The sequence below is a fragment of the Rattus norvegicus genome, chromosome 12 (assembly GCF_021556685.1).
Source record: "Rattus norvegicus strain SHRSP/BbbUtx chromosome 12, alternate assembly SHRSP_T2T, whole genome shotgun sequence".
Lineage (NCBI taxonomy): Eukaryota > Metazoa > Chordata > Mammalia > Rodentia > Muridae > Rattus > Rattus norvegicus.
Window position 1 is genome coordinate 19,124,430 of NC_141545.1, and position 17,448 is coordinate 19,141,877.

Here is a 17,448-nt window from a genome sequence, read left to right on the forward strand (position 1 = left end):
AGTGTGCTTCTTTTCTTCTCTTTCCAACCAAGAGTTATTTTAAAACCTGTAGGAGTACTGGAAAGGTAAAACCCATATTTTACATTGGGGTTTTTGTTCTCATTTAGGGCTTTGTGTAGCCCAGGCTGACTGCAAATTCACTATGTAGCTGAGGATGACCTTCAACTCCTGATCCTCCTGCTTCTTCCTCCCAGATGTTGGGAACAATAGGTGGATGTCATCACACACAACTTATGTGGTGGTTAAGAGCATTTGTTGCTCTTGCAGAGGACCCAAGTTCTGGTCTACCATCTGTATCAGGTGGCCTATGACTCCAGCTCCAGCAGATCTGGTGCCCTCTTCTGGCTCCCATAAGTACTGCACTCAAGTGCACAGATCCACATACTAGCACACACAAAGACACATGACTAAAAACTAATGAATAAAACCAGGGATGGCCTGGTGAGTGAGACTGCTTGGCAGGTAAAGGCTCTTGTAACCAAGCCTGATGACCTGAGTCTGATCCCTAGGACCCACACAGTGGAGGGAAGGAGAGGACTCCTGGAAGTCGTCGCCTGACCTTCACAAGCACACTGTGGCACACGTGTGCCCTCCACACACAAAATAAACTTTAGAAAGTCCTAACTTTTCGGAGCTGCAGCTGTGAAGTAGCTGACAGTGGGTTCATGGTTTCAAGGGACTTTGCTGTCTTCTACAGCACCTGCTGTGTACCTCGAAAACCAAGGAACTCCACTGGACCTGAGTGACAACAAGCACCAAGGGTGTCTGCCTCTGCTCTTCTCGAGCCAAAGACACTGCTAGTGGACACTTAGTACTGAGTCCCCATTAAGTGGAAGAGGGCAATCCTAGCTCCTCTCTAAAGAACTTAAAGGCTACTCCTTGTATGTGCACACATGCGTGCATACATGTGTGTGTGTTTGTGTGTGTGTGTGTGTGTGTGTGTGTGTGTGTGTGTAGGTCAGAGGATAACTTTTAGTGTTGTTCCTCAGGCACTGTCCAACTTGAGGTTTTGTGACAGGGTCTCTCCCTGGCCTGGAGCTTGCCAAGTAAACTGAGCTAGGCTGGATGGCCATTGCGCCTTAAGGATCAAGCCTGTCTCTGCCTCCCCGGTGCTGGGATTCGAGCACATGCCACAATGGTAAGCTCTGTGTGTGTGTTCTGCGGATGGAACTCAGGTCCTCATGCATGCTCGGCAAGCCTTTTACCCACCAAGCCATCTTGCTAGCCCTGCTTTTGTATGGCACTGAGGATAGATAACATGCTAGAGACTTAGCTATTCTAAGCCAGTGCTCTACCTGAGCTATGCCCCTGCCCCAGGGTGGCTCTCGCTGAACTAAGATTGACAGTGCATCAGCAGGGATGTGAGCCTCTGCCTCAGGCTGCGAGCAGCTATGAGTGGTGCAGGGACATGTCGCCATAGCCTCTTCATAGTAAACTGCAGGAAAACCTGTTGGCAGTGACTGTCTGAGCAGTCTGCATGGAGAACACTGCCAACCCTACCACAGGATGTGAACAGACGCCAGCCAGTTCCTGAAGCGGGAAATGGGGACAGGAGGAAGGCCTCAGCAATCCCTAAATCAGTTTGTCATTTAATTCACTTCCCATCAAAATCCCAGAATTTGCCTTTTCTGGGCTTGCCAAAGTGATTGTCAGGTTCATAAAATAGCTTTGAATTTTGGAAACCAAGAGCACGACCAGAGTTGCTAAGTATGAGCCATGTGTGCTGGCGCGACACGGGCGGCTGGCACAGGCCAAGGAAAACCGGCCCCAGACTGGTCCATGCGTAAGAAGAATTCAGCCATGGCTGAGACTCATAATGAGCAGAGAACCTGTTGGTGGGGAGGCGGTATCAGGGGTCAGGGTAGGAGACAGCTTCTTGACCATTTGGAGGAAGCTCACTTTCTACCAAACATTGCCCTCCAACTCCAGACCTCAGAGGTGTGGGGTGTTTGCTGAGCACACAGGGAGCCCTGGGTTCCATCCAGGCATGGCGGGACCCAGACACAGAAGCACATGCATATGATCCCAGCACTTGGGAGATGGAGGCAGAAGGATATGGAGTTCAAGGTCCTCTGATCTCGGTACATAGTGAGTTTCAGGTCAGGCCAGTCTGGGCTCCATAACATTGTCTCAGATAAATAAATATGAGTTGCATGCTGTTGGAGATACATGTTAGAGACTTAGATATTCCAAGCGACTGCTGCCTGAGCTATGCCCCCGCCCCAGGGTAAATCTTATCCCGAATTGAGCTCATGCAAGTATCGTGGATGAGACTCTTCCATTCAAGTCATATTTGGAGCTGGGTTAGGCCTCCCGTGGCCTGGACGTTGACAGACTTATTTTTCTTCCCAGCTTGTAACATTGGCATTCAGACACAGGCCTCTGTGAAAAGGCATCTAAAACCACCTTTTCCCTGAGGCTCACAGAGGTAAACATTACATATTTGATCAAGAGGGGACCCAGAGAGAACATCTACTCTCCAAGTCCTATCCCCTAGCTGACCAGATGCCTCCAGAAGCTCACATGGGGGTTTCGAGCATGCTAAGCAAACACAAAGAGGGCATATGCCAGGCCAGGCAATCTCCAGATTCTTTCTGTGGGCAGATGTGCCAGGAACCTAGCTGGGATATAAACCTGAGTTTCCTCACTGTGGTTCACAGATTTCTATACCATGCCACAATGCTCAAAGACTAGAGCTCAGAGAGGTTGAGTACTGTCCTTGAGGTCACACAGCCAGCAAAAGGCAGGGCCATCACTTAGGCATACAAGTTCACTTATTAAACCACAGCTAGCTCTGTTTCCATAAAAGCCTCTGAGCACTTTAAGCTGACTTGTGTGCAATGTTCAGAGGGTGGTTATAATAGAGGGATAGGTAGGTGAGATGGCTCAGCAGGTAAAGGTGCTTGCTACCAAGCCTGATGACCTAAGTTCAATCCCAGAGAACCACATGATGGAAAGAGACTAGCTGTTGTCTGACCTCCACACGGATGCTGTTATGGGTGTGCACCTACATTCATGTACGAATACACACATGCTCATACATGTGTATACACACACATGCGTGCATACATATGCATGCACACATGCATAAACACATCCACAACACACGAGAGTGAGTCCAGCTTGACTGCTGGCAGTCAGCACCATTACTACTGCTCTGGACCCTGAGCTAGACTGCTGCTTGACTATGAGGAACAGAGACCGTCTGATGACTAACTGGAAGGAATGCTGCGTTGGCCCACTACTTCCTCCTTCCAGAGAATTCTCCCCAGGATAGTTGTGGAGCAAAGGGAAGTGAGTTGGAACCTGGGACTTATGTATATTGTTTGAGGCACAGAAGAGCTGTCTCTGGCATGGTGGTTGGGGAGCAGGTGACACTAACAGCAGTGAGTACTTCTAGGGACACTGTAGTATGGGCAGGCACAGGCAGTAATAAAGTCTTTGCAGTCACAAAGTAAGGGGTAGGGGAGTCAGTCATGGATTCCTTCAGGAGGGCCGTACTGAGTCACACACACATGAAGCTGGTATATCGGTTTCTTCCCTTACTGGTGTAACAAATACCCTGACAAAAGCAACTTAGAGGAGGAAGGGTTGATTCTGGCTCACAGTCTGAGGGCACACAGTCCATCATGGCAGCAAAGGAATGCTGGAGCATGATGGTCACATTGTATCCACAGTCAGGAAGCAGAGAGAGAGAGAGAGAGAGAGAGAGAGAGAGAGAGAGAGACAGACAGACAGACAGACAGACAGACAGAGGGGGGGTTGGGGATGCTGGTGCTCAGCTCACTCTCTTTTTTCTTCCTTTTTTTTTTTTTTTTTGTTCAGTCTAGGACTGCAGCCTAGGGAATGGTGCTGCCCACATTTAAGGTGGATCTTCCCACCTCAGTTAACCTAATCTAGATAATCCCTCAACAGACTCCTATATCTCCTAGGTGGGTCTAGTTGTTGTCAAGATGACAATCAAGATTAACAGTCACAGGTGTCCAGGTTTGAGGTGAGGAGAGTGGGAAGACCTGACTTTGAAGCAGTTGGATCTGTCTACTGTCTAAATTTGTATAGGTGACCTGTCTTGTCTAAACTTGCCTTTTTTCCTCATCAGAAACTACTGAGGATTATACTAAAAATGTTCCTCTGGCTACACAGTGGGGCTCAGGCAAGTTCTCTTGCAGGCCCACAAGTCCCTTGTGATGGTTAAACAATAAATCCTTCCTCTCTATGATGGTCAACTCTACAGGACCTAGAATTGTTTAGTTGATAGGCCTCTGGAAATGCCTATAAGAGAGTTTTCTATATTAGACTGAGTGGGGAAGACCTCCCTAAATTTGGGTGATTCTGTCCCACAGGCTGGGGTCCTGGATTGAATAGAAAGGAAACAGTGAGGTGAGCGTGACATCCATCTCTCTCTGCTTCCTGACTGTGGATACAATGCGACCAGCTGCCTGGCTCCTGCCTTAACTGTGGATACAATGTGACTACTTGCTTTCCCTACTGAGATTGGCTGGGTCCTCAAACTGTGTGCCAAATCAAACCTTCTTTTCTCAAGTTACTCCTGTCACAGCAGTACAGCAGTAAGAAAATACATATACTGGCAAGTTTTTTTTTGTCATAGCAACAAGAAAATTAACAAACACAGCATCAACTTGATGAGATTGATAATTTCTTAGGTCAGTAAAGCTGCCTTTGGGTTTGTGTGCAAGGGCAGACAGCATTAACTCAAGGGGAGAGAGGTGCCTAGGATGCATCCAGAACAGGCTGGGCTACCTGACAGAACACCAGGGAGGAAGGAGGAAGTCCATGATGTAGGCAAGCACTTTCACTTCCTCCGTGATGGAAGATGCTCCACCCCTCCCCATTTAATGGATGGAAACTGGGTACCAAAATAAATTATTCCTCTTGAGTGTTCTTACTGTGAAGTGAGTGTCTATGCTTCTTGAAGCTATCGGATTGATTCTTATAGCCCTCGTCTTGCAGGGAGATGAGGGACAGGCTTGGAGCTTACCAGCCTCACCAACGAAGACCTCCACTGGTACACTGGCTGGGCTCTCACCAATGATGTTATAGGCAGTCATGATGACTTCATAGCGCCGGTACTTCTTCAGATCTACAAGGTCAAACACACAGGGTCAGCCTACAGATGGACCAGCTTCTATTCTTAGATTTCCCCAGGCAATGGGGACCCCAGGAGAGGAGTAGACTGCTCTCTGGAAGACTAGGAAATGCCTTCGTCATGTCTCTTGACGTGGTTATCAATCAAATGAGACTAGTCCTCACACCTGTGCCCAGGTGAAGGGCAACAAAGTACCCATGCGCCGCTTGACTTTGTCTTGCAGCTTTCCCAGAAAAAGCCAGCAGATGAAGGCCTAGGCACTTACAAACTTATGACCTCTTGTTTCTGCCTGCCAACTGCTGGGATTACAGGCATGCACCGCCACACCTGGTTTATACCATGCTGGGATTGGAACCCCAGGCTCCTCCATGGTAGGCAAGCATTCTTCTACCAAATGAGCTACAGTCCCAGCCCTTGGGGTCAGTATTCAAAAGACAGGGTTTCAGTTCAGAGAGAAAGCAAGTGGACCACTGCCTTTACACTGGTTAAGATGGGGGCTGGCTCAGCAGTTAGGAGTGCTTGCTGTTCCTCCAGAGGATCTGTAACTCCCATTCCAGGAGACCCAATGCCCTCTTCAGGCCTCCTTGGGCACCAGGGACACACATGACACACGGACATACATGTAGGTGAAGCATCCATAAATTGAAAACAAATGGTTAAGATTGTAAATTTTGGCCTATATATGTCACTATAATTATGAGAGAGAGAGAGAGAGAGAGAGAGAGAGAGAGAGAGAGAGAGAGAGAGAGATCAAAGAGAGTCACAGGAGCTATTTTGCCCTGTCTGACTTTCTCTTCCATCCCAGTCAGATGGGGTGCTAGACAGCACTACTGGAACCCCACCAGCCTCTGCCTCTAAGTTTCCCCCATGTGTGGACATGCTGAGCTGTGGCCATCAAGAGGGGGAGCTCGAGCAATTAGAGCCACGAATCCAGGCTGGTTTTGCTTGGACCTCTGAGAGATGGATGGGCAGCGATGAATCACTGCACACAGTCATAGGGGCCCGAGGGGCTTTGCACTTACGTGTTAATTCATAGGTCGTTAATGTGGAGCTGCTGTTCACGGTCTTGAAGCTGCTTTGAGCTACAAGGGGTAAAGAAGGTAGTTAGTGCGAAGGGACATTATCCCTGCAAGCCACGTGCGGGATAGACATGAGGCACGCTGCAAGATAGATGGATGCTGTAGTGTCTCCCACAGTTCCCTGGGCACTGTAGAGACTATGGGCTTCTCACTAGCTGCTGGCAGTTACCATACTTCTTCATAACACATCAAGACACATCAGTCTTGTAGTAGTAGGGAGGTGGCCCTCTGATAGAGGAAAACAATTATAAGAGCACTGGCAACAGTTGGGGGGTGGGCACGAGTAAAGATGCAGATAGGTTTTTTTTTTCCTTTCCTCCAGGCCTTTTTGGGATACAGGTCTATCCACTGCCTGATGCTTGCAACCTGTGGGACTCTAGTCTGTGTTCTGGGACCAGGTGTGTGTGTATACCTGAGAGTCCACCAGGGACACGTTTATGTGTAGCTGGAACATGGGCCTCTGGTGGAAAAGATGGGGTAGAGAGGAAGCCTGTTGCATGCTGGGTGAGCCAACATCAGACATCTTCCTGGCCTGATGGAGGTGACCTTCAGGAAGTGCTGCCCAAGTTTTCCCTGACCCTGTCAGTCCCTCATCACAGAGATCCACATGCCTCTGCCTCCTGTGTGCTGGGATTAGAGGTGCAATGCCACCAGCCCTGGGGGAAACTTGTGAATTTTCTATGACACAATTTAGGGACAATCTCCTTCTGGAGATGGGATGGGAAGGCAGGGTATTAAGCTGCCTCCTTGGTAGTTGACTTTTAACAGAGTCAAGAATGGCTGTGGTGGTGGGGGCAGGCCCAGCAGAGATCAGGAGGTGCCCACAGATGGATTAAATGGGTGTGGCCTTCATGTTAGGCCAGTCTCCACACAGTGTGCTCCTGGAAAGCTGGCACCTCCTTCGACCCAGCTTCCGAGTCTACCTCCTTCACCTGCACCTCACTAGCCTCATCCCCAGCATACGCTGTGCCTGCTCCCTCACTGGGCCTTCCCCTCGCTCCTTCCTAGCACCTCCCAGCATGCCTTCCATGGAGCAGACAGACATGCGAAGCTCTCTTGTGAACATCCCCCAGGACAGAGGAGCACTGCTCACCCGTGAGTTCAGCACGTAAGGCAGAGGGGCTCTTGAGTGTCTTGGGTTCAGGGCTCAGGCCTGTCTCGGACTCCAGCTCACGGTAGTAGATCCTGTAGCCTTGCAGAAGGCCATTCAAGCTCTCATCCCGGGGAGGCTGCAAAGACATTTGCAGAGACATTGTACACTCAGCCATTCGGGGATGTTTCCAGAATCAGTATGCCTAAGTCGGTAACCTCTACCCTGATATTATTAGCCCACCACAAAGAGTCACTATTTCGAGCCCACGGTTCTTTTTCTGAATCATTTTTCCATTTATGTTATTATGATGATTATTTTTTGTGTGTATATGTATAAACAAGAATTTGTGTGTGCGTGCATGCACACATGTGGGCCATGGCATGAATGTGGACGTTGAAGGACAATTTTCAGTTGATATTTTTCCTCCTACCATGTAGGTGCTAGGGTTCAAATATAGGTTGTCAGGCTTGGCTACGAGCACCTTTATCTGCTGAGCCATTATGCAGACCCCAAGCTAACAGTCCTTGATTGTTAAAAACAAAGGAGGAGAGCTGGTGAGATGTGTAAGTTGGCAAAGCGCTCACCGTGCAAGCACTAATACTTGAGTTCAATTCCCTGAACCCCAAGGTAAACAGCTGGGCAGGGTGGTGCCTGCTTATAGTTCTGAACTGGGGAGAAGGGAGACTGGAGGATTCCCTGGAGTTTGTTTAGACTACTTGGTGAGCTACAGGCCAGTGAGAGACCTGGTATCCAAAATCATTGTAAACATCTACTAAGGTACACCTGAGGTAGTTCTCTGGCTTCTGTGTATGTGTGTGTGCGCGCGCGCACACACACACACACACACACACACACACACACACACACACACACACACACACACACACACAAACACTAGAGGGAAAATATGGACCATTCCAGGCTCAGAGACAGCTGTGGAGACCTGCTCAGACCTTGTATGTGCTCCGAGAGCTGCTAATCTTAATTACCAACTTGACTATGTCTGGAATCAACTTAAATCCAAGCACCTGGGTGTGTCTATGAGGGATTTTCTTTTTCTTTCTTTCTTTTTTTTTTTTTTGGAGTTTTTTTTTGTTTTTTGTTTTTTGTTTTTTTTTTTGGTTCTTTTTTTCGGAGCTGGGGACCGAACCCAGGGCCTTGTGCTTCCTAGGTAAGCGCTCTACCACTGAGCTAAATCCCCAGCCCCTGAGGGATTTTCTTGATTGCATCATATCAGGTGAAAAGACCCATCCGAAATCTTGGACACAGCGTCTAGTGGCATCCCCACATAAAAGGACATGTAAGAAAGATGCTTTTGCGTTTTGCCTGCTTGCCCTCACTCTTGTTGGCAAGTTCATCTATCCGGCTGCTGAGGCACTCCTTCACTGGCGATAGAATGGGCTTCTTTGGGATTCCAGCATACACTGAAGACCAGCAGTTCTCTAGGAATCTGCTGGGACTCCAGCCAACAGATTAGAGCTGCTGAGACATCCAGCCTTGTGGACTGAAAAACACCCAGATACTTGGCCTTTTTTATCAGGAGACGGGCATTGTGGGACTACACAGACCCCAGCCCGTAAGCCACTCTAATAATATTCATTTTTTGTTCTGTTCTTTTAGAGAACCCTGGCTGATACAAGAAGACACGAGTTCTAATCCTATGTCCAGCTCAACTCCTTGAGGTGAGGCAGGAGAGCAAGGTGTGGGCACAGATGAGGAGGGAGCTTCTCTGCACTGAGTGAGCCTAGAAACAGCAAGGGCACTGGAGAAACATCCTCAAACAGCACCCTTATTCAGGCCTCTTTTTTCCCCCTTCCAGATAGAATTAGCTAACAGGAAGTCACATTGGTTTGGGGAGGTCCTTAATCCAATAGCTGGTGTCTCCATAGGAGGGGGACATCTGGACTTGTGGACACATAGAATGCCCCGCAACATGGAGAGGGAGACTCAAGTGGCATGTTTATAAGCTAAGGGGCACAAATGGCCATCGTCAACCACAAGACACTGGGAGGTGTTAGAGGTGTGCCTTCCCTGGAGGAACAGTGTCCTGTTGCCACCTGGCCCTGGACTTCTAGCCTCCAGAACCAATTGATGACCGTGAAGCATGTTTGTCGGCCATTCGGGGAAACCCTGCTGTCAAGTCTCTATGACACAGACCCAAAGACCAGAGGGTCTACAGTGGCCTTCACAGGCCCCGGGCAAGTAGTACTTGCTCCTTGGTCAAATGCTCTACCCTCTAAACCACAAGTTGAGAGGTCTGGGAAGCCAGGAAGACATGTCAGTGACATGGCCGACAAACATGAATATACACTTATGGGCTGGGAGCACAGCATGTGTGTGGAGCTGAAGATGCTGCTGGAAATGGAATTTATAATCATACTAGGGACCCCAGGAATGCTGTGCAGACTGCCCAGCAGCTCCCAGCCACCTTTCTCTCTGCCTCAAATGTGCGTGCAGCACAGATGGCCAACGGGTGGAGATGCGCAGCCGGGGAGGCTTGCAGGATCTCCATGCCTGCTGTCAGAGTGTGAGCAGACTCCCGACACCAGCCAGAGTTGTGTCATATCCCAGAACTTCTGCCATATGCCATGAAACCACAGAGGGGAATGCCCCTGCCTCAGCTTTGGTCCCAGACAGTGGGAAGCTGGATCTCAGTGTAGCTGGGCAGTTCATAAGACTCCTCCTTTCCCCTCTGACCCTTTCTGAGTAGTGCTGGCAGTATCCGGGGGCACCTTGCTGGCTCCATACCTGCCTTCCTTAGTCCCTAGACAACTAGGTCAGAGCAACAAACCCCAGTCCATGGACTGGGGTGTCAGATGAGTTTATTTGGTTCCTGTTTATCTCCTCTTAGGGTAGTCTGGTTTAGGCAACAAAAATATAAGATACCCAGCAAGATTTGATTATGAAGCACCATTGTCAAAATTGATCTCCCTAAACTCAATGCTAGTGCATTGTAACTGAGGCTTATTTACACACATGGACACACATGTATACACGTATGTATGTGTGTACATGCTCATGTGCTGTTCGTATACATGTAGATGCTGTATGTGTGTGTATACACATGGAAGACAGGAGACAACCTTGGCTGTTCTTCAGGAGTCTACCCTGTTGTCTGTCTGTCTGTCTTTCTTCCTTCCTTCCTTCCTTCCTTCCTTCCTTCCTTTCTTTCTTTCTTTCTTTCTTTCTTTCTTTCTTTTTTTCGGAGCTGGGGACCGAGCCCAGGGCCTTGCGCTTGCTAGGCAAGTGCTCTACCACTGAGCTAAATCCCCAACCCCTACCCTGTTGTTTTTGAAGCAGGGTTTCTCACTGGCTGTAGGCTAGCTGCCTCTGAAGGAGGGAAGAGTCCTCCATGATACATCCCATGGTATAGACAGTGATCTGCCTAGGGTGGGCAGCCTGGCTGAAAACTGCCGCCTCCAGGTCCCAGGCCAGAATGTGTCTAGCTCTTGTGATGTTCTCCCTATGGTAGAAATCCAGAATGACCCACAGACTAAGTCAGGGAACTTGTTCACTGAATGGCCATTTGTGTTTCCAGGCCCCAGTCTGTGGCAATGCATGGATAAGAAGCCCTTTGCCAAGCAAGGGGCAGCAGGGATTTCCAAAACCCTGGGGCAGCTTTGTCCTCCTTTCCTAGGTCCCTGACCAAGAAGCAGGGAGATTCGTGTCCCTGTACAGTGACTCTGACGGCTACAGCAGGAGCCTGCTCTTGCAGCTCAGATAGCACCACGTGGCCCTGCGGAAGGTTCTGGCACTGTCTTCACTCACGCTGGGGGAGGTGCAGATGGCAGGACTCTGTCTAGGCAGATGAGATGGCATGTGCTCCCGTTTCTGGGATCTGGGCTGACTGAAATCGGCAAGAAGGGAGGGTGAGTGGGCACATCTAAAGCTTGATGCTGGGTCCTGTAAGTGCCAGCCCAGAGTCTCCCCTCAAGGGTCACCTTCAAAGCCTGCCTGTCAGAGGGAGGATGGCTAGAGCCCGGCCAATACGGCAGAAGATGCATGGGCTAGGGACGGACGGTGGGGGAGTGGTCAGGACTGGATTCTATTCACCCAAAATATCGACCAAACAGGATGCCCTTGATGGGGTTGTGCAGCTGTCGGCAGCCCATCCCGCACCCCCAGCCTTTGAGTGTGCAATGTGACGAGAGGAAGCATGAAAGGCGGAGATGCTTCTAGTCACGTCAGAGGATGCAAAGGGAGGTCAAGCCCCTTCACTCAGGGGACAATAATGACCAGCACTAGGTGGGGTCACATTTGCTAGGTGGCTTCGGAAGCCCCTAGAGTCAATTTATGCCTTCCTAGCAAGTCTGCTGTCTGGGTTAGTATCCCCCAGGGTGTGTGCTCAAGGCCTCTATCCAGCCTCAGTTCCTGTCCCATTGCTGTGACACAAGACTCTGATCAAAAGCAACTCAAGGAGGAGAAAGAATACTTTTAGTTTAGACCTCCAGGTCATAGCCCATCACTCGGGGAAGTCAGGGCAGGAACTTTAGCAGGGACTTGGAGCAGAAACAGAAATGCTGTCTGTTGCCTTGCTTTCTAGCTTGAGCTCAGCTTTCTTACACAGCCCAAGACCTCCTGCCCTGGAAAAGAAGCTGCCTGAACAGGCTGACTGCTCTTACACCAATTACCAATCAAGGCAGTCCTCACAGATGTGCCCACAGACCGGCCTTGAAAGAGACAACCAATTAAGACTCTTTTCAGTGGCTCCCGGCTGTTAATGCTAACTAGGACAGGAGGCAGGGCCTAGTGAGATGTGCCCTTGAAGGGGACTGAGGGACCCCAGTATCTTCCTCTTTACTTCCTAGCTAGGAGGGGAATGTTATGCATTTCTCAACAGAGGCTCTAACCAACAAGTCCCCGACTTTGGGTTGGCACCTGCCAAACTCAGTGGAATGAACAACCTTTTTTCTTTCTACATTAATTCTCAGATGTTTTGTTACAGTTCAGGATAGTGACTGACATAGGCATAGACAACCGATTCCCCAGAGGCTGCAGCCAGTCCAGACCTGCCCATGGGCAGTTCCTGTGAGGCAGGGACATCACTCAGTCAAGGCCTGGTGAGTCTACAGAGAATCAGGGACAGCTTGTGTGGAGCACTACATTGGGTTTAGTTTTCTTTTTGTTCTTGTGGTTTGGTATCATGGTGAAAGTCAGACGGGCAGCCTTAGAAGCCTAAGTGCCTGCATGGTAGTTCTCCAGAACTCATGGGTCCAAAAGGATGAGCAATTCAGGTTCTAGATTTAAATCCTGGTACTGTGGCCTCCTCATCTGCTTCAACACTGAAGATATGCCTTATAGCCTCTCTGGAAGGAGTTTGGAACCAGATTCGGTCTTTCCAAGCCCTTAGCCTGAAGTTCTTAGTCCAGCACCTGTCCCAGGGTGAAAGACTCTGTCACCTTGTGCTCAGTTCCACATCCCTACAGCACCTGAGACATACCATGGTTGCTGCGGGCGTTCGGCCAATGCTCATAGAGTCGAATTGAGCATGCTAGAGAGTGGGGAGACCCCATCAACATGTCATTGCACCCTAGACGGGCCATCTGTATGGACAGAAACTCAGAGAGACAAGGAAGCCTTTCTAATGCTTTCTTCTGCCCACCCCCTATCCAAAGCCCAGTTGCAGACTCAGAGTCTAGGACGGCTTTTCCAAAGTCCCTGTTCAAATGCAGGGAGTCATCACCCACTACACAGGAGACTGATGACCTGGGAAAGACCCAGAAGGGGTTAGCAGAACTGAGAGGAAGGGGTACTCGTGTTGAAATGAGTAGCCTCTGTGTTAGTTAATCTCAACTGCCAACTGGAAGGGGTCTGGAACTACCAGGGAGATGGACTTCTGGGTGTGTCTGTGGGGGGTATCTTGATCAGGTTAATTGAGGTGAGAAGACCTGCCCACTGTGGGTGGCAACATCCCCTGGGTGTGAGCCTGGATTGCATTAGTGGAGAAAGAGGGCTAAGCAGAGGCATTCATTATCTTCTGCCTCCTGACTGTACTAGAAATGGTACAGGCTATTTCAGGCTCCTGCTACCCAGGCTTCCCCACCACGAAGGACTCACCATGAAGTGATCCCTTAAGTTGCTTTCACCAGATATCTCCTAGCAGTTAGAAAAGTAACTAAGAAAGCTGCCTGACAGGGCTGGGCTGGGTCCCATTGCTGCTGGCTTCTACTCAGTGCTTACTCTTTGTTTAGGTGGGGGTTGGGCTACAGAGCTAGGCTCTCCTCATGGTATGACAGGGACCTAGGATTCAGGATCTTAGGAGAGCATGAGGATATAAATCTGAATCCAGAAGGACTTCTGAGGTCCCCGAGTCTAGGCTTACATTCCTGTGACCGCCATATCTTAGAAAGCCGTGCAGGCTAAGTGTTTAGAGGCTCACAGGAACCCAGATTGCCTTCATTTCAAACACAGCATTAAAGTGTTCATCAGGCTCTGTCTGTCCCTGTGATGAACACCTGTGAGAACGACTTGGAAGGAGGAAGGGGTTGTTTTGGCCCATGGGTCACTTGGCCTGTGGTGAAGGCAGCAGAATGTGGCAGGGGGGAGCACATGGTCACCTCACAGTGGACAGGGAGCTGAGGGAGATCAATAGGAAGAGGCAGGGCAGCCTTCAAATGGCCGCCCCGGGTTGGGGCATGCTCCATAGCATCATGACTGCTGTAGAATCACGAGGACCCGAGTTCGGATCTCTGGCACTGATGTAAAATCCAGGAGTGACCGTATGCACCTGTAACCCCAGTGCTCGGGCAGGGAGGACAGTCAGGAGAATCACTGGGGTTGGCCGCTAGCTGCTACAGCTGCAAGCTCCAAGTTCAGCCAGGGACTCTAAATAAATGAGTGCCGTTAAGAGCAGTAGAAGAAAACACCTAATGCCCACCTCTGGCCTCTCAATGTGCACAGGCATGCACAGGAATACACAAGCAGACACTTTTGAGTGTGCACATGCATGTGTATGTATGTATGTGTATGCATGCACACATGCATGCACACATCACATGCACACACACACATGCATATGCACACACATGCACACACATACATGTACATGCACGCACACACATACACGCGCACACACACACGCGCACACACACAATGCACACATGCACGCACACACATGTGCACACACATGCATATGCACACACATGCACACACATACATGTGCATGCACGCACACACACATACACACATGCACGTGCGCACGCACACATATGCATACATACACGTACATGCACATGCACACACACACATGCACACATATGCACGGCATGCTCCTAGTTAACCACTTCTTATACCCAGACCCCTTCTTTCAAGAGCTCTACCACATCCCAACAGTGTCTTTGAGTTCCGGACCCATCAACAGATTAGTCAGATCACTCATCCAACCATCTCCCAGAAGCCCCAAAGCTGGCAACTTGTGTTCTGAAGCAGACATTCAACACATTAGACTTTGGGGTAACATAACATATTTACATCATGACAGCCAGAAACTTTCCAGTTGAGTCTTTGTCCAGGCTGGGCCTTCTCTCTACCTTGTCCCCCCTGGAGAAGGTCTAGCCACCTTGTCTAGTGTGTTTTATCCCTCAGGCACAGCTAGAAGCCTCTCTCCCTTGCTTCCTCATGTTTCTGTGCATGGGAATGCAGGAGGAGAGAAAAGGAACTCAAACCTGGGATCTCAGCAGCACATGCCTCAAACCCCATAGCCTTTGTCTTGGCCACCATTGTGATCACAAAAGACCTTTGTCAATAAGCATCTGGCCATGTCTGTGAGGAAGTTTCTAGAGTGTGCTGAGGTGGGTTGAACTGTCCCAAGGCTGTTGTCCTCACTATAAAGAAGAGCACCAGCATTCGTTTCTGTTTCCCCACAGTGCGTGCAGTGCAAGCAGGTGTCCACGTTCCTGCTGTCATGCCATCCCCACCATGATTCACTGCGCCCTAGAGCTGTGAGTCGGAACAAGCCTTCCCTCAATTATCTTAGCTTCTTCTAAGGTGTTTTGTCACAGCGAGGAATAACCAAGCAACCCCCTTGAGGTATCAGGGTGGCTTCAGGGTAGTTATGTGGGATTGGTGCACAGAATGGCTCATGGAAACGGTTAATGCTGTCATCGGTTTGAAAGCCTCCTGTCCTGGGACAAGCAGTGCTCACTGCAAATCTGACACCACCCCCACTTGGGACACACATTCACATCCTTGGACGTGAGCAGAGTTAGACGCTACTAAAGGCAAAGTTTGATCGGTTCCCTACGAAACCTGAAGCCCAACAGCTCGCAGCAGGGAAGGCATTGACGCAGGCCCCGCAGCCTTCAAATTACAGCCCATGTTTGTATTTTTTTTTTAAAAAAATCAAATTGCTAAAAAAACAAAAGGTTACAGGTGAGATGCTTCATGGGAAACGAGAATCTATATTTAAACCCAGCTTCTCTTTCTTCGTTCCAGTCTCCAATTTCCTAAATTACTCATAATTTTAATTGTGTTTGAATTGCCTGCTGGTTGACAGGCATTTACTTCTACTGTACATCGGACTGACCACCTCTTGTTCTGGGCTTTTTGAAATCTGTTTGTTCTATTGGACACTGGAGGGCACAGCTGATGAGCACATATGCCAAGTTCCTTTGGTACAGCTCTGTGCCACTTCACGGAGCTGTCCAGCGGTCACGGCGGAGGCTTGACACCTGTGCTGCTGTGGCCTGGGACTGGCAGCAGCTTATAGCCACAGCAACTTCATTCAGAGGGGAAGATGCACCCTGCCCGGAGCTTTCTCTGCCTCTCTGGAAAAGATGCACATCTCACTGTTGTCAGGCCAGCTGCCACGGCTACAAATAAAAAGCTAATTTTCTAGTAGAATCTGGCACAGTAGGAGTGGAAGCAGTCAGAAAGGCACAGAGAATTATGGGCATGAGAAGAAAACGAGCTTTTCACCCCAGAGTCTGGTTGAAGCCTTTCACTGGCAGAGAATCAATTCAGACCCAAGGAACAGTTGCCTAAGGCAAATCTCCTAATTTGCCTAAGACATCTCCCCTCAGATGTAACCTGCAGTATTCCAGGAATCTCACTAGAAACTCCACTGACAGTAAATACACAAATAAAAACAAAATGCCCCTAAACAAAACAAAATAACAAGAAAAAACCTCCACCAAGTCCTAACTCCCTCGCACAGTCTTAGTGGCTCTGTTTCACTCTATTTGATTACAGCCTGACCGAAGGCATCTCTGGAGTCCTCTTAGATCTCAGTTATCAAAGAAGGGGAACTAAGGTTGGGGAAGAGATGGCCTCTTAGAAATTCTCTAAGCAACAGAATTCCAGAATCTCCCAAAATATAGTCACTGTGAAGACTGAACCAGGACTCCTCTCTGGGAAGCTGTGCTCGCTCTGAGGTGTGTCTTGCCTTTCTTTCTCCTTTTAATAGATTCCAATTCTGCGTCTCACTGGCTGGTCCTGAAATTCTTTTCTAGACGTTTGCCAAGGTGCTGGTTTCATTTGAGTCAAGATCCCTAAAAGAGTAAAGGGACCTCCTTGGGCTGCTGTGCAGGTGCCAGTGGGGGAGCTATATGTTCCCATCCCAGCAGCAATTGACCAAAACAAAAACAAAACAAACAAACAAAAAAAAAACAAAACAAAAAAAAACAAAAACAGAAAACAAAACAAAACAAAACCAAAACCAAAACAACAACAAACAGAAGAGGCCTTTCTTCCCTTCTCCTGGTATGCATGCTTGTGGAGGGTGAGAGGCACAGCAGCACCCAGGACTTTGAACTTCTGTTTGGACTGTTTCTGGCCTCCCATCACAGCCTCTGATGCCCAGTCAGGGTGGCAGCAGGCCTGTAGGGATGTGGAAGGTCAGAGACGAGCATCCAGGGCACCTGCTGTCCAGAGAGGCTTCAGTAGGGTCACAGTGACCCCTAGCAGGCTGAGGTCAAGGCCATCTGCTATTTGGCTCCTAGATATATTGGGGCAGATGGGAGGAGCCCTGACTGATTTTCTTTTCTCCTGTCCTGTCCCCCATGTTCTGGTGAACCCACGGAAGGCTGGGGGCACAGGAGTGAGCTGGCAGTGTCACCAGGAAACATTTGGAAATATATTTTTGTTGCTTTGGAAGGCACCTGTCACTGAGTAGTGACCGTCAGTGAGGAGAGCTGTAATAGTCCCAGCAGGGACCTTTGCTGCTAGAGTCC

The 17,448-nt window shown here is 49.3% G+C and overlaps 1 protein-coding gene across 1 annotated transcript in view; it reads right to left on the reverse strand.

Annotated features, from left to right (window-relative positions):
* Sdk1 (sidekick cell adhesion molecule 1) overlaps positions 1-17,448 on the reverse strand; it is a 983,759-nt gene that overhangs the window by 65,433 nt on the left and 900,878 nt on the right. The window contains 3 exon segments of the mRNA NM_001447264.1: positions 5,000-5,101; positions 6,130-6,189; positions 7,280-7,415. Of these exon segments, the coding sequence (NP_001434193.1) occupies positions 5,000-5,101; positions 6,130-6,189; positions 7,280-7,415 (298 nt within the window).